Source organism: Melanostigma gelatinosum (genome assembly GCF_949748355.1).
Source record: "Melanostigma gelatinosum genome assembly, chromosome: 9".
NCBI lineage: Eukaryota > Metazoa > Chordata > Actinopteri > Perciformes > Zoarcidae > Melanostigma > Melanostigma gelatinosum.
The window spans coordinates 6,648,267-6,669,884 of record NC_136642.1 but is presented as its reverse complement, the minus strand read 5'-3'; the positions used below and the strand labels follow the sequence as shown (position 1 = coordinate 6,669,884).

The window sequence follows — 21,618 nt, the reverse complement described above, 5'->3', positions numbered from 1 at the left end:
GAAGCCCCGATGCTCGCTGTGCAGTAGACACGGATCCATTGAGTCTCTGGTTCATCCTTCGGTGAGGGATTCGTTTGGACTCGGTGACCCCCGCTATGATGATGTCCTGACAGCTCACTCTGACGGCCACTTCGCTGAGCCGATAGGCTAGCGAGCTAACTTGGCTAACTAGGAGGTTTTGAGCAAAGCAGTAAGCTTTTCTCCGTGGCACTGAAACCCCTATTGGACACGTTGACCGTGTGCGGACGCTAGTGTGGGGCCGTTCTTGTGACAGTCTGCGGGAGAGAGAGAGAGAGGAGCCAGCAGAGAGAACCAGGAGACACTCGGAGGATTGAACCGGAGGAGAGAGTCCCGATCGTTTGACTGCAGTGATCGGGGGATCGATCCCGAACAGAGACCTCATGAATGGAAATCGGAACTACAGGTAAATTGATCCGTCACGTCTCCTCACTGAGTTGTTGTTGCAGAAAAATTGGTTTCGCTGTAGTGAGATTAAAACACCGGCATGATGGAGGTTTGTTTCCAGCTGGTGCTTGACAGCCCTGGAGGGAAGCTTGAAGCTGCTTATTTTGCCTAAAGATGAGTCACAATTGAAGAAACATCAGTGACTCACTACAGTCACGCAAGACTGACTTAAACTTATGTTAACTCAAAAGCAAAATATCTAAATTAATCTACAAGTCATTCCCCAGGGGGACTGATGAGTTGGCTTTCTCTCAGTCACTGTAAAGTCATTTGCATAATTAGCCAGGTGTGTGCGGGCTGCAGTACACAGGTGCTGTGATTCGGCCTGGTATTCCCCTGCGTTATCAGGAAGACTCCCACACTATTACGTTATTTCATGGTTTTAGTCGTAATAGTGCAGAACCTCATGTAACCTTGCAGATTCCTGTCTAATCCAGGTGATTTTAACATTGTACGCCTCTACTCCACGGCTGGTAAACTGCTCCTTTCTTGGGCCACAGTGGCAGTTTAGCAGTCCGAACCGCCCCGGCTTTGTCTGCTGTAACGGAAGCTTTCCTCTTATGTGACCGTAAACTGACTGCCAGGCATTCTTGATCAGCCAGTGATACCTGATACAGCAGTCAGAGGAGATCCCTCTCTGCAGCCTACTGTCTCATCAACGTCTCTGCTCCTCACAGTTCACATCCCAGCATCTGTAGCATATAGGGAACACAAGGTGCTTTCCCCCCCCAGTAACCAAGACATTAGTGCATTAATGGAGTCAGGTTGTCAGTCATGTTTGGCTGTATAATTCTGTGGCTTGTCCCGGCAGGGCCGCGATATTGTGTGTGTGTGTGTGTTGGAGTTTACGATCACATATCAGAAACTACCACAGGCCAACCAGTGAGCCCAATGCCTGGGTGAATGGTTTAAAAGGGGGCCCTCCATCAGTCAGTCAGTCAGTCAGCGAGCGGCCTGGGGAGTAGCGTGAGAAAATGCAAATTGATTGCACAGCCCGCGTAGAAAACGACAGTCTGTCTTCTCCTCGGTATAGTCGGAGCAAACGCTCATGAAGCTCCGGAGAGCTTAGCACGAGGGACATAATGAGTGCAAGGCTTTCGAGCCCGAAGCAAATCAAATCCGTTCTGATGTGCTAACCCTTCGGTATGCCTGCAAACCGCTTGTCACTTGATATCGATGTGATGTTGGTGGAGTCCTCGTGGTTAAACACAACCTTTTTAAAATGGAGAGCTGAATAGTGTAGCAGTGCACAAATTAGCTCCCTCTCTGTTTGTTTGTCCCGCTGATGTCTTGCTCATGTCCTTCCTCCCCCCTCCTTCGTCTTTCTCACACTCCCGGGTTTCCCGCTCTTTTTTTTTTTGATTCACAGACGGTTACCGCCACCCCGCCTCCCGTCCTTTGGTTACTGCCTTTTATTTCCTCCTCTGGGCCTCAGTGGGAGACGCTGTCCTCCCTGTCATTCTCCTTGTCGCCTTGTTCTCTGTGGGTTTTGTGCAGACAGTGGGGTCCACTCTGAGGGAGGGCTCGGCACTTGATTTGCAGTCTCTCCCCATAACACTCGGTTCATTCAAGCAGCCCACTGACAATGGACGACCCCCATCCTCAACCCCAGCCCGCCATAAGGCCATTGTCATAATTGTTGCAGGTTTCTATGGAGGATTCAGTTTGCCGTTGCTCTTCAGGCTCATTCTATTAAAGAGAGATTTATTGTACTGAAGAAAAGGAAATGCCATTCCAACTAATCATCATAAATATCCATCTTCTTTATTGTATTACGATTGTAGATGCTGGTTACTACAGGTAATTACCTGATGTTGTCAGTGATATTCAAAAGGCAGTGTTCTTTCAAGTATTTAATTGGATATATTTCTTCATTTATTGGAGAATCCCTGTTTTGGGAAGGTAAAGTAACGGGTTGCCGGTAACCTCTGCTCCTTAAATAGGAAGAACACGTTTAATTTCCCCTCAGCATCTTTAGAGGAGTTGGAACACAGTAAGTACCAACAAGTACCTGCTTCAAATTAGCTTTCTAAAAGCCTTTTTTTTAAATGTTGTATTTCACTGTATTGTGAAGCCTGTGGCCCTGTGTGGAATACATCGGAGGAATTTCTCAGGTTCCTTACAAACTCTTAATCATGTGCTGGTGTGGTAGACTAACTCTGGCTGACATAGTGGGCTGAGTAGACAGAGGGGAAAGTCAAGGGATGCAGTCAGTGTGGAGGAGGAGGTGATGTGTCACAGAGATTAGACGCCAGAGCAGCCAGACCACACTCCTTTTCTTCCTCCTCCTCCTGAGATCTGTTTTTTAGGGTAACTGCAAGAGGCTCATTTTAGGGGGAGGTTCTGGACAGGAAGAGAGGGACGTGGACGTGGAAGTCTGTGTGTATCATCGGGGGCAGACATAAGTTAGCCTGTTGATCAGCGGCAGAGACAGAGAGATATTTAAAATACCTCGTCATTATTCCAAACACTTAAGCCAAAGAAGAAGTGGCTTCACACAGCTCTGTGTTTGTCTCTCCTCCAATCAGACAGTAGAGCCTTTTCATGCATATAATAAAGTCTGTGAAAACTTTGAAAGATCAGCTGAACAATCCAAATTAACTCATTTTGGGACAATTTCTTATGTGGAAAATAGTCCCGATGAAAACTGTATGCAGCCCGGGATGACGTCATGAGCATAACCAATAAAAGTGAACTCCATTATCTATCGGGGTGGGGACTTGCAGTGTCGGCAGCAGAGACCTCAAAAACGTCTACAAATAAATTCTTATTGCAGCAGTATTATTTTGTTTTGGTTGTAATTCTTTTTATTAGACTGGATGTAAACTCTCAGAGTGACGACGCGGTCCTCCCGCCCAACTCAACATCAAAAGTCAACAGGCCCTGGCCCCGTGTCCGCTTTTCCACTCAGGCAGGACTAGCCAGACTGTGAGGACAGAAGGCTCCATTTAACCTGCCTGAGTAGAATCTCCTGGTCAGTTTGACAGAGCGAGTACTTTGTGTGTGTGTGTGTGTGCATCCCCTACCCGTAAGACTATAATATCACTGAGTCAGACCAGCGTCTCACAGTCGGTTCATAACCCCCTCAAAATCCCCCCACCCATGTCTCTCTGTCATGGCCTCTCATTCCGCCTCTTCATTTACACACACACACACACACTCCCTCTCACACTCTCCATCACTCAGCTTCAGGTTCGTCCTGAGGGCGATCTCAACATTTCCCCGCGTTGTTGTGATTGACCAGGCCCTCGTCAGCCTGTCGGCATGTGGCTGCCTGCTGGTGTTTACCTGCGGCAGAGAGAGTGGCATCGACTCCCACGGGTGCCAGGTGAAACACTCCTGAGGTGGACGCGGGGAACAGGAGGGAGGAGCCTGGCGGTGTGTGACGCGCGTCCATCCTTCCTCGCCAGCCGTCGGTCTTTCTGTGTGCGTCTGTGCACGTGTTCCTCGGCCGTGACTAGACGCCATTGTGCCTGTTGCTACGGCTCGGGGCCTGTAGAAACACAACAGCTGTATTGTGTGTGTGTGTGTGTGTGTGTGTGGGCCGGTACATGTGAGGAAATGTGCACTCGTTAGCAGCGTGGACGTTTGTGTCCTGGGGGTTGTGGCTGAGGGGGCTTCTCAGGCACTCACTGTCCAGTGTTTCTGGCTCCCGGCCCACTGGGTACAGGGCGACTGTGTTGTGTTTCGCAAAGCCGCAGAGTGGAACGAGTTCACATTTCTTCAATGTTTCTGCAAAGAACTCGTATGCCAAGAAAGGCAGCACACTTATTGGTGTGTTGCATAATATTTATTGACTCCATGTGCACTATTGTGGTGCCTCAACTCACTGACTCGTGTCACTCAGCTTTGTTTACAATGAACTAAAGTCAAGCCTTGTGCTCGCCACACATTCTCCATTGATGCAAATAAACCAGTATCACAGCTTAGTTAATGTTACTGGCAGTGCGTTCCATAGATTAGCATGTGAAATTTAATATTTAGGTCCTAATATGACTAATAAAGAATGGCTCAATCTTAGAGAAGAGAATCGACTAATACTGCACATTAATAAGCTGCCAAACAGAGTAAGAAAAGCACAACAAAGATATTTCTAACCTGATTAATATGTTCCAAGGAATGAATATGTTTCATGTTCGTAGTTTGTGGTTTGCTTAAACCGTGAAAGGCTCCAGCAACTCTTCACCAGTTGACTTGTGTAAAACTGATCCGCCAACGAAAAGTGCTGGTTGCCAGAAAATCAGCACAGTGCACAAGCAGCAGACTGTGGTTGTGTGTTCAGCTAAAATATCCGGCTAAAGTGTCCGGAGCATATTGGACATGCTGTTGGTCAGCGGGAAGGTGGGTTATGTCGCTGGAGTAGTTTGAAAGGTTTTTATGGCTGTTTTGATGCCGTGTACAGTGGCTGGGACATGAATTCAAGCTAACGACCAACGTTTAGGAAAGACCCTTAAGCTCCTCTTCCAGCAGGATGCAATAGGGCCCCAAGGCTTGAGACGCAAGTTCCATCCACACCATCAATTATTTGCAATTTTACTGAAATCCACGAATGGAGTTCATTTTATTTCACGGTGCAGAAGAGTTTGCCCTCCTTCTGTCATCTCTCACCCTCTGAGTTTACAGGCTCGGGAAATGAGGAAGATACTGATGGACAGAGAGCGATTGAATCTGCCCTCTTCTGTTTGTTAAAGCATGTCCTTCCTGTAATTATCTGAAAGCTCATGCAAGCTGTAGAAGCACTGTGCTCTCCCAGTTAACCCCCCCCCTCCCCTCGTTTGTTATGTCTGTTTGTGGAGCATGAGACACTCAGTTTTCCAAGAAGGCCAGATAAGAGAGCGCAAACTGATTTGATGATCAGGATCCGATTGGTTATCCATGAAACGCTGCAGAAACACATCCATGTGACATGCTCAGTTGATTTTCTATATCACGCATGTTGCTTGCCATGTGCGTGACATGGTAAGGTCCCATTTGTGTTCACTGGTTAGTCCGTGTGATAAGGTAGTCCGTGTGGTAGCTTAGTCTGTGCAATCCACCAGGACCACCAGGGGAAAAAAGTGCTCTGAGTAACAGAGGACCCTCTTGAAGTTTGAGCTCTTTGGTGGCTGAAAATAGACGGATCACAGTCCGTCGTAGACACGTTTATCTCTGTAGCCTTAATGGAGATTTGCCGAAGTATTTGCCTTCCTTCTTTGTGCTAGTCAGTGTGTGTGAGAAATTAGGCTCACCTCACAAGTTTCACCAAGGGCCCCATTGGAATTACCATGACAAACGTTTGCGTGCACTTAGTTTGGTGTGAGAGGGACAGCCGCGGCAGGAATTCCAGACTTTCCGCTCTTCTTCGAATCATTTTATCCCACCAGGCGATTTCAAACACCAGGCCTTCATCCTCCGTCCACCCCACAGCCCACCAGAGGAAGAACTGAAAAAAGAGAGGCGGTGCAGAGAGTACCCACTTCCAGAGGCTGACTGTAAACAAACAGGGTTGCTCATGTTGTCTGCTGTTGCCTTACAGAAGGTTTCTGTACTGTTGTGGGGCGGGTTTCTATGAACTTCCCCCTCAGCAGGGCCCTCAACCCCAAAATCACCCACACATGTGAGTCAAATCGGCGATGAATCACACTCAACCACGACTCTCATTTATCAATGACACATTCGGGGCAGTGTTTTGAAAAAGAAAACGAGAGAATGCCAGGCTTACGGCTGTGGAGACGGATGTATAAAACTGGAGGAAAAAAAGGCTGTGTGGGAGGAGGGGTCAAACACAAAGTGACATTTGTTGTGGATAATTCTCATTTGAGTTTGTGCGTGAAGATGGCTATTGCATAACAAAAGCAACGTGTACGATAAAATCATCATTGGCACTTGAGCGAAGCCATTTGTTTGGTCATGTGTGATGTGGAAGGCAAGCTTCAGCAGACCCAGAAATAGCACGGACATGAGTGAGACACATCCAGTTGAACAGAACTCGGTCTCCAGATCAAAGGGACTCATGTCTGAGACATCTCACGGACTTTGTGAGAGTGTGTGTGTGTGTTTTTAAACTGTCAAACACATGTTCTGTTGTTAATTCCCTGTATTCCCAGAGCAAAATGTGTGGCGATGTATTTTCCAGGTTCATCATTGTGCGTCGATTTTTGCCTGCTGGTCCTAAAATAGTAAAAATATTTAAATATATATTTAAAAAATATTGATCTATGTGTAATCTACACGTGTTTTAGTGAGCTTTACATATTTACTTTAACATAACCCGACCCTTCACTGCGTGCATATATTTAGCACATCGCCACCCTGAATGACCCGAGTCAGATCAACACTGACTTTTCCTTTCATTGGTCCTCCTCTCAGGAGCCGTTGGGGCCCAGTCCCTGTTCTCCATGCCTCGGCGGCCCGGCTATGGCACCATGGGGAAGCCCATCAAGCTGCTGGCCAACTGCTTCCAGGTGGACATCCCCAAGATGGACGTCTACCTCTACGAGGTGGACATCAAGCCTGACAAGTGCCCCCGGCGAGTCAACAGGTAGGCTGGACCCTCTGAATAGCATCTGTCAATCTTCTTCTACACCTCTCAGATACAGTAATATTAATATAGAGCAGTGAGTGAATACGCAGGGTTTCACAGTCTGTTGATGGACACATTCGATTTGTTGAATGTGTGTGTGTGTTGTGCAGGGAGGTGGTCGACTCAATGGTACAACACTTTAAGGTGACCATCTTTGGGGATCGCAGGCCAGTCTATGATGGAAAGAGGAGCCTGTACACAGCCAACCCACTACCTGTGGCACCTGCAGGGGTAAGCGGGAAAAAAAGAACCAAAACATACCTGAACCAAAACATACCCGCAGTGTCTCACACATGCAAACATAAATACACGTCATCTTAAGAACCCACACTTCCCTCTGCCTCGATCTAACCTCCTCCGTCCCGTCTCGCCTTCAGGTGGACCTGGATGTCACTCTACCGGGCGAGGGAGGGAAAGATCGGCCCTTCAAAGTTTCCATCAAGTTCGTGTCGCTGGTCAGCTGGCACATGCTCCACGAGGTGCTGACTGGCCGCAGCGTGCCGGAGCCCCTGGAGCTGGACAAGCCCATCAGCACCAACCCGGTGCACGCAGTGGATGTGGTGCTGCGGCACCTGCCCTCCATGAAGTGAGCTGCTGGGGTTTTCCTCGGGTCACTCTTTTAATGACAGCTGGTGGCCTGAATAGACGAGTTATTGTATTATTAGGAGACATTGTTAAAGAATGATCTTTAAAATCCAGTCAAGGAAACATCCCTTCTATCCTTCCACAATCTCCCTTCATTTACAGTCAGCAAACGTAAAATCAAAAGATGGAGAACACAAAACATGATCCATCTGATGCTCATAGTAAATGCTATATGTGTTTTGTCATAGTGGCACCAATATCAGCACTCTGATCCCAACGGAAATCAAACACGGCTTATACGGGCTCTCACGAAGCACCATACCTGACATCGTACCGTCTTCTGCTCCATATCACATCGCTAAGCCCCAGCAAGAGCCCCGTGGAACACGATATCACCAGCGCCTTAATGAAAATCCTTTTCAAAGCATGATTCAAAAGTTATATCCACACCTTTCATTTAGCCCCGTTCCCAGCCACCGGGGGCCCGTTATAGCATCGCAATGACATCGTCGGTCCACGATTCACCGGGAAAAATGCAGCCAGTATGAGATTATTAATGTGTCTGCTGGGCCGAGTAATAAGAGGTGGATGGGCCCCACTCATGTAGTTTCAGTGACACTGTTTAAACAGATATTGACATAATATTCACAATTCAGGATGTTTGAACTAATCTTACATTTCCTGTCTCCTTTCATCCGCCCTTTGCTACTTGCCCCATGTTCTCCTCATTTTCATCTTGTCCGTGAATGTCTTGACCTTTCCATCGTCTTTCATTCCTTTTAATCTTTGTTCTTTTTCCCCTAATTGCTACTTTTCTAGGTACACTCCGGTGGGTCGATCCTTCTTCTCGGCTCCAGAGGGCTATGACCATCCCCTGGGAGGTGGGAGGGAGGTTTGGTTCGGGTTCCATCAATCTGTGCGCCCTGCCATGTGGAAGATGATGCTCAACATTGATGGTGAGAACCAAATTCCACTTTGCCTTTTATCTGGTTTTGACGGCACTTCAGGGCTTCGATATGGCACACACACACACACACACACACACACACACACACACACACACACACACACACACACACACACACACACACACACACACACACACACACACACACACTGTTGATACGAAAGCAGTTTTTATTGACTACTTGCTAATGCAGCCGTTCATATTTCAAAAATATTGAAATATGTTCAACATTCACACTACTTTGTAAAGATGTCTTCTCAGTCACACAGAAATTGTTTTCTCTGCTCCCCTTTCACCGCAGGGGAAATGAGATTTTAATAATTAAACGGATAGATGAGAGGGACATGGAGCCTCCATGATACATGCTATATTTAGAGATTTGTGCATGATTGATCTACTTTCAGTGATTTTATGTTTGAGGACATTTAATAGCTGTGTTTAACATGAATCTAACAATATCACGGTCATTAGAAAGCTATTTGGAGCTGAATAAAGTGTGCAGGATACTCTCGGGGCTTTTTCATCATTGGGGAGACTGAAGGGCTTTGCCACGGATCCCAATACATTTTTAAGGATGCAAACAACTTGCTTTTTGGCTTTTTCACAGCCATTTGGGTGACTTGTGTGCGTCTGGATCTGAAGGGAGACGGACTAATCTCCCTAATGAAGCCTACAGTGTATTTCTGTCACGCTCACATGAGTGAACTGCATTATGGGTTACGTGGTTGTTTACTGTAGTCTTGATGGACCGTGGCTGAAACAGCAGCAAAAGCTAGCAAACGCTCTCTTCCTGCACTGCACGGCTCAGTCTGAGCGCCGAGTGGCCGGCGGATTAACAAGTTGTGATTCGCTCTGCATGTGCATCTTAGGACCACTAGCCTCCGCTTCAAAACAATGCCAGCATGACGATGGAGAGATGTGTCTCCATCTGTCCCACTCACTCTGAGAGGTTGTGTCCCTGCTGAGTTGTCGTCAGTGTTTGACAAATGTTTGCAAATGAAATTAATTGATGGACAAAACACAGAATGAATTGCATTGATTGCACAGACAGGGGGCATCCTCATTAGATAGGCTACTACAGGAAAACACCTGTGGCAGCCATTTAGATCATTTAATTTCATACTAGTACATAAGCAAGACAATACATGGGAATAAAAACACACTTAAGATATCCTTGTTTATGTCTGTTGATTAAGAGTGCATTTATGTCAAACATTACATCATCCACTATTGTGGCTTGTCATGATAAACCTTGCAGCGATAGTGTCAATAAATAATAAATAAAGTCGAATGATTCTCAATTACAAAGGTAGGATTCGGCGTGTTTTTAAATATTTAAAGCTTTTTACAGATTGTGTGCTAAAGCCCTTTACCATGATTCACTACATGTTTACAATCAGGTAGGAATACCAGCCAGACTTATTAAGATCTGCAATAATTAAGATCAGTATTATGATGAATGACTTCTCTCCGGGTTGCTCTCTTCTTTCCCCCCGTACACGTGTTTGCATCCCTGATAGGCTTGAGAGAGGAATTACCACATTTATCTTGCTTTTTAATTTGGTTATTTTCAAATCAAACTGAAGACGACTCGCTGCTTGCATTACTTGTAAAGGCTGTTGAAGGACTAAAGCTTTACGTGGTGATGGCATTGCTCCTCCTCTGACATCACACTTTATTTAGTTGTGGACCGATTTATCAGAATTGAGCCACTTCTGCTGGCTGAGAACCAGTTTTTGGGAGACAAATGGAAAAGTTCAAGATGCAGTTTTCGACAATTGGCTTTGTCACTGGCCTATTGTCAGTAGACACACTTTGTTTGGTGACTTGGAATAGTGAGCTACAGTTTTAATCTGCTATTATTTGTGGAAGATAAGTGTCAGGGATGGAGAATGTGTTTTTGTCATATGCACACTGCAGGAGGTTGTTGGAGACCAAGTCTCTGCTGACAAGAGAGAGCGAGAGGAACTCGGAGGGAGGTGGGCTTTTGGTCGGATGGGAACATGACTAGTCTGTTGCTGTGGAGATGTAGGGCGGCTTGTGTGTGTGTGTGTGTGTGTGTGCGTGTGTGTGTGTGGGCATGAGGGAGACTGGTGGGTGGTGCCTGGGTCAGGAGGGTAGCTGTATGGAGCATTTCCTTGATACGCCTTTTGTTTTGCTTCAAGTCTTTGAAGCCTCTGTCTCTCTTTGAATCTTTTCCCCCTCTGCTCTCTCATTCTCCCTTTGTCTCATTTTCCCGCCCTCTCACCCTTCGATGTCCATCGGTCAGCTCAAGTCTCGTGTGGTCTCTCCAACTACGAACTAGAACCCCAAGTGTTTGCAAAGCATTTGTTTTCTTACTCTTGTGTGTGTGTGTGTGTGTGTGTGTGTGTGTGTGTGTGTGTATATATATATATATATTATATTAATATATATATATTATATTAATATATATATATTATATTAATATATATATATATATATTATATTATATATATATATATATATTATATTAATATATATATATTAATATAATATAATATATGGCATTGTGTACTGACAAATCAAACCATTAAGCCCATTTGAATACATGTGCATGAACAAACACTGCTTCCCACGTTCGCTATCACGGCTGATCAAAAGCACCACATGTAGCAAACGTTAGAGAAACGAGAACTTTTTCAATGTCACATTTGCGAGAATGACGCATAAACGCTGTCAAACAATGGCACTGCGTGGCGAGGACGATTAGGGATGACGTCACTTCCAGGCCGTTGGTGAAAGGCTCAAGGATGCAAACCTGGAGTGTAACAGAGCGCGTGTACACTGCAGTCCTCTGCCTCAGGGATGTGTGCTAGCAGGGCTTTCATCAAACACACCCTCAGACAGATTTCTTGCATCTGAACAGCTGAGCCAGATTTCTTCCATTTCTACAGCAGCTGACCAGATTATTCATTTGATCTTGCTTTGTGTTTTGATATCCCTACCCCCCCCAGAGATTTAAATTTCTCTCTGATGTTTTTTTGGCTTGCTGTGCGGTTACATATTTTTATTCCCCAGTGCTTCAGTTGTTCCATTTATTGAGAGAAAATACAGTCTGAACAGAAGGAACCTGCTGACTGTTTGACCACAGAGAATCTCCACGCAGACTTTGTGCTGCATCGACTGCACTTCCTGTGGTCCTGCTACATTTCTTCAGCATGGTGGGCTGCTCCTCGATAAGAGCTTCATAATAATGTCACATTCAAAAAGACAGAGTCCATCCCTGTGTTACACTTTCGCTGGTATTCATGCGTTGCTTTTGTTCATCGAAGCTGTGCTTCAGTTTGTTGTGTGCACTTTCGAAGTAGATATTGTTTTGAACATGTGAGCTTCTGAAGGAGTTATAAACTGGTGAAAGGTGTTACAGCAGTTGTTAGGACAGCCATTCAATTTCCCCTAAGTCTGAGTCTTGCACAATGCCAAACAGAGCCTTACTAAGTGACCATTAACAGACAAAATAAGAAGGTTACGCATTTCTGTTCAGGCACATTCTCAAACCATCCAATTAAAACTTGTTACTGCAGCCAGTGGGATAACAAGTTGTTGTTCAGTGGAATGTTTATATATATATAGATATATATATATATCTATATATATATTTTCTGTATAAAATGACTTCTGTCCTTGCTTTGTCTTGCAGTGTCTGCCACCGCCTTCTACAAGGCTCAGCCGGTCATCCAGTTCATGTGTGAAGTGCTGGACATCCACAACATAGACGAGCAGCCTCGGCCTCTCACAGACTCGCACCGGGTCAAATTCACCAAAGAAATCAAAGGTGCCTGGGAGTGTGAACTGTAGAGTGTGCCTGCGTGTGAGAAAGAGTTAAATGAATCAAAATGCATTATGTGAGGGAGGGAGAGAGAAAGGGAGAGCACATCTCGCGGCCATTCACACACACACACACACACACACACACACACACACACATTCTTAATGCCGCTCCAACACCTTCTATTATTCACCAGGTTTGAAGGTGGAGGTGACGCACTGTGGAACCATGCGGAGGAAGTACCGCGTCTGCAACGTGACCCGTCGGCCTGCCAGCCATCAAACGTGAGTCAGCCACCGGGGCGGGCGAGGGAACAGGAGACTCTGGACGGAGTGTGTGGATGGGATGGGGCGGGGAGCACACACACCACAGATGATGTGATTACCAATTGACCACCAAACAAACCAGATGAAAGCTGACTCATCTTACAACCATGCGGTCAACATTAGTCATGAAGTAGCCGCTGTGTGTGGCTGCTGATCTTCAGTGTTTCCTGACTCTTAACAAGCGGAGTACAATACCTCGCAGTGTGATATCCTTAAATGGATTCATACGCCATATTTCCCTCACACAGGATGGTCCATATCGATGTCAATGTTAGAATGCTAAGAGTAAAGACACTGAATGATATTTAGATGGTGATTGTGAGGTTTGACAGTAGTGACTACACACTTATAGATTGTTGTTGATGCGTGCTATGGCTATGATTTTATAAATAGTAGTTGACTTGCATTACACACCTAGTTAAAACCGTATCAATAAAGCCTATCATCATGCAGATTATAATGTTCAGTTATGATCATAAAGCTTTAATAATACCGCTCCAAAAAATGTAACATGTTAACCTTCCCGACGGCAAATCATTTGTGTGTGTTTCTCCGCAGGTTCCCGCTACAGTTGGAAAATGGTCAGACTGTAGAGCGCACTGTAGCCCAGTACTTCAGGGAGAAGTACAACCTGCACCTTAAGTACCCACATTTGCCCTGTCTACAGGTGGGCCAGGAGCAGAAGCACACCTACCTGCCCCTGGAGGTGAGAGAGAACTAGTTGCTGAAACAGAACTCCAAATATGATGGAATCTGCAGTGCGTGTGGTCTACTGGTGTATCAGCTGTTTGATGAAGAAGAAGAAGCAGCAGCTGCATAAAGTTTGGCCCAGACAATCTTTTGCTGGCCAAATATAGGAACTCAATTGATGAAACGTTTCCCTCTTTTATTCTCTCGCAGGTGTGTAACATTGTAGCAGGTCAGCGGTGCATCAAGAAGCTGACAGATAATCAGACCTCCACCATGATCAAAGCCACAGCTCGCTCTGCACCCGACAGACAAGAGGAGATCAGCCGGCTGGTGAGCTGGATCCTCATCTCTGACTGAAATGATGTTGAGTGGCATCTGTTGATTAGACTGTAGATGTCAAACATTCCATTTAAGACACTTGCAAAAGTAGTAACAATTGTCAGCCTTGTGTGTTGTGTTTTATGAGTCACAGAACACAAAAACAAGGCGTGTTTGTGCGTCATATACCTGCCGTTTAATGTTTTGTTCATTGGTACAGTGCCCTGTGAGGTTTTGAATTGAAATGTCAGGCCTCTGTTGGGGCTGTAACTTTAAAGGAGGGGGTTGTGGACGCAGCCAAAGACAAACCGCTGCCTGGAAAGCTGCCACGTTGCTACGCTTGTCAACACTTTGTTGCCATGCTGCTCATCTTGATATAAAATCGCCTGTTTAGGAATCGCCTCTCCCAGATTCTCATTTTATGTCGTTAACAGAGGCATGTCTGTGTGCTTGTCCATCGCATTTGGCAATTACAAGGCAGGCCTACCTACGGTCAACAAAATACCAGAGTCGTAATGGCTTTAATGTGCGTGTGAGGCTGCTACAGTGTTTGCAGCATATTGTTTGTGGAAAGATTGGCCGACTGTACACTGCCTCTGGCCACCATCAGATTAGCGGCGCACACTTCGTATCTGCCGTTACCTTATTAAACCACGTTCCCCCATCTCTTCACTCGGGAGCAAAATGAGCGGACTTGCTCACAGGAAATCATTGTAGACGGCACGGTGGTGGCGTTTTTCATTTAGATGCACGGTTGCGTGAAACTGACAGAGCAGTGTGGGCGGAATAGCAGAGGTGGAGAGACGGGATAAGGACAAAACAAGCAGAATACACTTGCAGTCATTTTAGGATTACTGGCACCTGACATTTTGTGGCATGTCACCAATTTACCATTCCATTTTTCCCCATCCATAAAACATCCTACAAAGAAAACAAAAACACTGCGAACCGCAGGAGAGGGACGGAAAAATAATACCCATACATACCGTGGCCTGACCCTGTGTTCAATTCCCCCCCCCTCTGCAGGTGCGCAGCGCCAACTACGAGGCAGACCCGTTTGTGCAGGAGTTCCAGTTCAAGGTGCGCGACGAGATGGCCCACGTGACGGGGCGAGTGCTACCCGCCCCCATGCTGCAATACGGCGGCAGGGTGAGCACAGAGCACTTCATGGTACTCTTCCTTTATCACGCCCATCCTCTCCGTTTGTCCGACACGCTCTCCCCTTCCTCAGCCTCCCTCCCCCTCTCTAAGGGGAACTAACTCACCGGCTTCTGTTCGTGCTTCTTTTTTGTGGTTGAGTCTCAGTAGTGCAAACTTTGATTCCATCTTAAGAACAAAAAAGGCATTTTCTTTTATGAATTTGATGGGTTTTTGAGACAAACAGGACAGGAAAAGTTGTTGTCTCTGTGGCAAGGATTATTTTTAATGATAAAAAAGATGCCCGCATTATGATATTAGGATATTTAAGTGTTTAGCATTAGCCCAATGTTTTTTCTTGGTGAAGTCAAAAAGAAGTGGGTTTAAGAGGTTTCCGAAAATTGCATAAAGAATACTGAGACTGAACCCCAGTGTGTATCAACATCTGTCTGTTCATCTTCTCTGAGGTGACACACCTTTACTGTACTATAATACATTTGGATTGTGTATCAGTCAGAACTATGACACCTGTGTTGTGCATGTTAAACACACTAAACAGCATCTTACATACTATATTGCATCAAATAGTGCACCACTGTACATTTGCAATGAAGTGATATTTGTTCATTTTTTTTGACAGTTAAATGTTTCTCTAATGAGCAAAAATGTGCTGATGCATGTTTCTTTGACTGACATGTTTCTTTTATTTTTCAAAGTGCGAATCGATGAGTGTGAAAATGAGTGTGAATACATTTTGGTATGGATGTAGAGTGTGTGTGTGTGTTCTGTTGATTTAAAAAAAAAAAAAAGGTAATTGTGTGTGTGTGTGTGTGTGTGTGTGTGTGTGCGCCTGTTCAAACGTGGGTCTGTATGAATGCGAGTGTCTGCCCACGTAATCATGAGTACATGTGGTGAGACTGCAATGTTGTTTCAGAACCGCACGGTGGCCACGCCCAGCCACGGGGTGTGGGACATGAGGGGGAAGCAGTTCCACACCGGGGTGGAGATCAAGATGTGGGCCATCGCCTGCTTCGCCACACAGAGGCAGTGTCGGGAAGAAATACTGAAGTAGGGTGATATGCAAATGTTTTCTTTTTCCTACAATTTTCTGAGATGCTGTTGTCACTGTGCGTGCAGTAGCATCTCTTGTCTCAGCAGTTTGCAAAGCCTCACCATTACTTAGTAGGCTGGTGCACATGGAAAAATAACTGGTAGATAAAAGTACAGTCTTCATCTGTAGTCCCTGACCAGATGTTTCTCAATTTCTGTTTTCTTCCATGCGAGAGGGGCAAGCTCTGAGCTTTGATTTGACTTCACCATTCTATTGACTCTTCACCATCACCTCCTGCTTCTTCCTCGTTTAGGGGTTTCACAGACCAGCTGCGTAAGATCTCAAAGGATGCCGGGATGCCCATCCAGGGCCAGCCATGTTTCTGTAAATACGCCCAGGGAGCGGACAGCGTGGAGCCCATGTTCAGACACCTGAAGAACACCTACGCCGGCCTGCAGCTCATCATCGTCATCCTGCCGGGAAAGACGCCTGTCTATGGTTAGAAAACTGCTTTAAAAGAAATATCACATTCGAGCCCAGAGAAATGCTTGGTGGTAAGGACTACTCTGGGACTGGTTTTTTTGATGCTCACTTTTTGTACCCACTCATAGCCGAGGTAAAGCGCGTGGGAGACACCCTCTTGGGCATGGCCACGCAGTGCGTCCAGGTGAAGAACGTGGTGAAGACGTCCCCGCAGACCCTCTCCAACCTCTGCCTCAAGATCAACGTGAAGCTGGGAGGCATCAACAACATCCTGGTGCCTCACCAACGGTCAGTCATGCTGTTCTTCTCCTCACATTGGTGCAGTGCTCTGTAGTGATGCTCTTTTTAAACGGCTGCTTGTAGCTTGGACTGTTCCGATTTTTTAGTCAAATGGGCTCAAGTTTGTCTTATTATAGTCACAAACAGGGTATCATGCAAGCAAACTGTCTGTATACTGTTATGTAATGCAATGTAATTATTGTCTTTGTTATGTCTCTCAATTGATAGACCATCAGTGTTTCAGCAGCCAGTTATTTTCTTGGGAGCAGATGTTACACATCCACCTGCTGGAGATGGGAAGAAGCCTTCAATCGCAGCAGTGAGTTCCTTCTTCATTTTACACCCGACCTATTGGTTGAATTTGTTGACTTGCGTTTGACTCCCCTGCATCTGACACACCGTCTCGCCTCCAGGTGGTAGGCAGTATGGACGCCCACCCCAGCAGGTACTGTGCCACTGTGCGAGTCCAGAGGCCCAGGCAGGAGGTCATCCAGGACCTGGCCTCCATGGTGCGGGAACTGCTCATCCAGTTCTACAAGTCAACCCGCTACAAGCCCACCAGGATCATTTTCTACAGGGATGGAGTTTCAGAAGGCCAGTTCAGACAGGTCAGCTCTTGATTTCACAAAACAATTGGGTGGAGTCGGGGCGTGAATTGAACAGCAGTCACCACCCCAAAATTCTGTTCAATTGGCAGAATTGACTTTGTTGTTAAGGGTCATAATTTGGGTAGTCTTTGTCTCCGTAGCTCTTATCATCATGACATCTATAATATTAGGTATCTTTCATATATGATAGGCCACCATGAAACTAAAGTAACACACATAGGAGTACATACTGTAACTGTACAGTGTATGAAGATTTATTTTTATTCACATTTGTTTCCCCTCATTCCTCCTCAGGTGCTGTATTATGAGCTGCTGGCCATCCGCGAGGCCTGTATCAGCCTGGAGAAGGAGTACCAGCCAGGCATCACCTACATAGTTGTGCAAAAACGCCACCACACACGACTCTTCTGTGCCGACCGCAACGAGAGAGTGAGTCCCCGCCGCTCGCGCACACACTTTCAGTCTCTTTGAGAGCGACGCAGCAATGTTTCCCATTAAAGTCAGCACAGTGTGTGATGTGTTAGTCCATATTCTCTCTTTTTGTTATGCTGTGTGCCAGCATGTTAAGTGCTCGAAATGGGCCGCCTTAATTACCTTTTGTTGTCAATTGCACTGTTCACCCTCCTAACCCCTGTAATTACATTCGATGAAAGCATTAGGGCCCAATGCAACCCGAGAGCGCTGGAGTGGCACTCAAGGCCCCTAGAGTAAGACTCGGCTAGTAACAACCTTATTGTCAGAGCAGAGCAGAGCATTCGGCTCTCTAGAGCATTAGGCTTTTAATTGGTTGATTGGGAAGCATTTGGTAAACCTTCGCCTGACTCGGTCCATCAACTTTTTTTTCAGTGATTAGACTTTTTATCTCCGGACGTCATTTAGTGCTTTAAAAGCTTTGTTTTCTGCTGCTCTTTTCCCGAGTCTTCCATTTTCTGTTAAAGTTGTTTTTGTTTTCCTGGTGAACTGATGGACTCACTGACCATTATTTATGTCAGGTTGGACGTAGTGGAAACATTCCTGCTGGTACCACCGTGGATACGGACATCACGCATCCCTACGAGTTTGACTTCTACCTCTGCAGTCACGCTGGAATACAGGTCAGTCCAACCGCTCGTCTTCTCTGCCTCTTTCAGCAGGATTTCATCTCACTGTCCTTCACCTGTGGGCTTTTGCAGAGCTGTGCATTCTTGCAAAGAGATGGGAAACAGGATTCAGAAATAAAATGGCCGAAAGAGGAAATACCCCTCGTTTTTTCCCTTTCCTGTAATCATTTGAAGATCGGTCCCCAGGAGCTGACAAAGTGGTGCCAACAATCAAAAAACATTTGCTGCAGTACCATCCCCCTTATTGAAATTCACATCATTATGCCACAGGAAACAGGGCACAAGATTCTAACCTATTTGTTTTTAACTTCCCCCCCCAGTGCTAATAATATCCTTATAGGAACACTTGTTTGAATTAAAAAAGTAATAATTAAAAAGGTTTAGTTTGATATATTTTATCCCTCATTTTCTGTCTCTGTGACTACGTTTACATGCACACTAATATTCCACAATTATTCAGGATTTAAAAATATTAATATTGATATTAATTAGCTTTTAGGAGCAGTCTTCAACATGCAGCGCTTTCGGAATAGACGTCTCAAACAAGGTTTTTTTTTACCGCAGTAACACGGTCAGCTCTGTGTGTTGTACACAACATGTCAATCAGAGCATGCACAGCTGCATGCAAACAGGAATATTAACAGAATATTCATTTTCATCAGCCATGTAAACCGTTAAGCAGCAATCTTGTCTTTTTTTTGTAATAATTGCAGAAAACAGAATATTTTGTGCATGTAAACCAGTGTAGTTGTGTGATTTTACGAAGTCTCTTCGACGACGCTGTAATCTGAATCTAACAACACAAATGTGTCGACCCCCTTCTGCCAGGGCACCAGCAGGCCCTCCCACTACCATGTTCTGTGGGACGACAATTGTTTTACGGCTGACGAGTTCCAGCTGCTCACCTACCAGTTGTGCCACACCTACGTGCGCTGTACCCGCTCGGTCTCCATCCCTGCGCCAGCCTACTACGCCCACCTGGTGGCCTTCCGTGCCCGCTACCATCTGGTGGACAAAGAACATGACAGGTGAGAAAGGGAGAGCAAGTGGTGGAGAATGAACAAGAGGTTCCTCTTTTTTTTTTGACTCTTTGCTGTAAAGGTCTTGAACTCTGAAGTGTAATTCTTTGGAAAAGCGGTTAATTCAAATCCAAATTCGTCTCATTATTATATGTCACCTGTCATAACCGGTCCTCTGCTCCGCTCTGCAGCGCCGAGGGCAGCCACGTGTCCGGTCAGAGCAACGGTCGGGACCCCCAGGCGCTGGCCAAAGCTGTTCAGATTCACCACGACACCCTGAGGACCATGTACTTCGCCTGAGCCACACCAACCATTCCCAACCATTGCCACCCTTTACACACACACACACACACACACACATGAACACACAGACACGACCATGCACACCTGGCTTGTCAGTCAAGGAGTCCTCATATGTGCAAGTCCCGCCCCCGCCCCCCCGTCCCCCCCACATGCCTAGTCAATCCGGACCGGACACTGTGCAGAGGAGAGGAGGGAGGGGAGGAGACACCCCCACACTGGACTGAGGATGCAAAACGCTGCTTTAAAAAACAAAACGAGAGAGAAACTCAGCACTATTATGCAATATTTAACCAGCCAACTCGTTTATTTTCGCCCTTATCAGGCCCCTTTTTCATTGCCCCGCCTCTCTGTTCGTCCCCGTTTGTCTCCTTTACTTGTGGCCTAGTGGCTGTTTTTCTTGTTTGTTTGTACTTTTCCCTTCCTTTGGCACAGTCTTATAGTATTCTGCTCATTTTGCCATCTACAGTACCTCAAGTCAGTTTGAGCAGCACACTTTTACATTCTGTTGACTCTCTCCAGTATTTCAAACGAGGGAGCAGAGATGTTTTTTTTGTTTTATTTTGGAATGTAGTCGTTTCATTGGACCGAAGGTCCTCCCAGTTGCCACTTTTATATTTTCCTTTTTCACTGATGTGAGAAATCACCAGTCTCTTGTATCAAGTTCTTTTGAGCACACTGCCACCTGTTGGCGACGAGGTATGAATGCCCCTTTAAAGTCACAACAACGAATTGTCTAACAAGGTTTCAGATCAGTTAACATTCATCTTTAGCAGTCAGCTGTCACTCAAACAGGCAGTTTATATTGGATGATAATATATATATATATATAAATAATTGCAGCCATCTATGGATTTTATTGAAAGTATAACACTGTTATTTGTTCCTGTTTGTTATTTTTCTTCTACATTATGTGAAACATTTTATGATTCAGACTTTTTTTAATCATTTGAACCATGTAAGCTCATGTTTTTTAATCTTAGCCGTGCTTTATCTCACATTTCTCTCTTTCCCTCACAGTTTGAGACGGTGGGTAAACAGAGATCACGTCGATGGTTTCCTCTCGTGCAATAATCAGTTGAACGAAGGGAAGTGGATTTTAGGGGACTTGAATGATTCAAAAGAAGGATTTTAATGCGGCTTAGTGGTTTGAGAATACTTTGTCATCAAAATACTTTCTTTATTCCTCAGAGTAACACAGTGGGTGTAAAGGCCATAAAGAAGTAGTATTCAAGTGCCTGGTGGGAGTTTAATGTTAAATGGTCAAAAGCTGCATAACTCATTATTGGGATTCTATTTCAGTGGGTTAAAATAATCAAAAAGCATATTCCAACAAATGGACAGCATAAGATGGTTTGAAGCAAGAAACTTTCACCCGATGCCTCTTCACCCGACTTTTCTATACATCTCATTCAAATCATCCTAAAATCATTATATTTACGTGTTTGCCTACAACGTTGCCGTTCAAGCCGAGTCGTCTTTTTGCTTATTCCTCACCAGACATGGATCCAGCTGCTACAGTGTGTTTGTACCTAAAAGGCCGGGTTCATGGGCGTGGACTCAGCCTCGTCATCAGCTGCTCACTTCAGTGAGTCGTTGCTGTCAACAGAGATCCTGAGTCCAGGACTGGGTCTGAATCCTGTCCATGGAACCGGCCCGAAGTTGTGACTTGCTTCAGGAAGAAAAGCTGGAGGAGGAGTTAAAAGTTGGTGCAGCAGTAGCACAGCTGATGTGAAACGTGCACCTGGATTGTAGTCGCAACTTGGCTCCTCTGTGCTGCTGAAGCTCGTCGGGGGGAGGGAGGGAGGGAGGGAGGTTAATTAAAAGGTATCTGCACTAAAAGGAGCTGTGTTTCGGGACTGAACACGAGTGCGGTGCTATTGTTATATGAATGAGAATCTGAAGCTGAACTTCTTTATGAGACTCTTGATGAGCAGA

General features: G+C 45.6%; 1 protein-coding gene across 2 annotated transcripts; it reads left to right on the top strand.

Moving 5' to 3' along the window:
* The first annotated feature begins 97 nt into the window (after positions 1 to 97).
* Positions 98 to 20,317, top strand: ago3a (argonaute RISC catalytic component 3a). Of its 2 annotated transcripts, none has more exons than XM_079274594.1 (19): positions 98 to 424; positions 6,814 to 6,985; positions 7,138 to 7,258; positions 7,405 to 7,613; positions 8,432 to 8,568; positions 12,241 to 12,375; positions 12,566 to 12,653; positions 13,254 to 13,401; positions 13,596 to 13,715; positions 14,730 to 14,852; positions 15,775 to 15,908; positions 16,205 to 16,389; positions 16,503 to 16,662; positions 16,882 to 16,972; positions 17,067 to 17,261; positions 17,556 to 17,690; positions 18,254 to 18,355; positions 19,190 to 19,389; positions 19,572 to 20,317. In XM_079274594.1, the coding sequence occupies exons 1-19, from the start codon at positions 406 to 408 to the stop codon at positions 19,678 to 19,680; spliced, it is 2,583 nt and encodes an 860-aa protein (XP_079130720.1). In that variant the 5' UTR covers positions 98 to 405; the 3' UTR covers positions 19,681 to 20,317. The 2 variants fall into 2 exon arrangements, with proteins under 2 accessions (XP_079130720.1, XP_079130719.1); XM_079274593.1 differs by having other exon boundaries at positions 14,730 to 14,873.
* The last annotated feature ends 1,301 nt before the right edge of the window (positions 20,318 to 21,618 follow it).

Coding starts and splice junctions, on each gene's coding strand:
- ago3a (XM_079274593.1), top strand. Junction 13,402..13,595: donor ACACCTACCTGCCCCTGGAG/GTGAGAGAGAAC, acceptor ATTCTCTCGCAG/GTGTGTAACATTGTAGCAGG. Junction 13,716..14,729: donor AAGAGGAGATCAGCCGGCTG/GTGAGCTGGATC, acceptor CCCCCTCTGCAG/GTGCGCAGCGCCAACTACGA.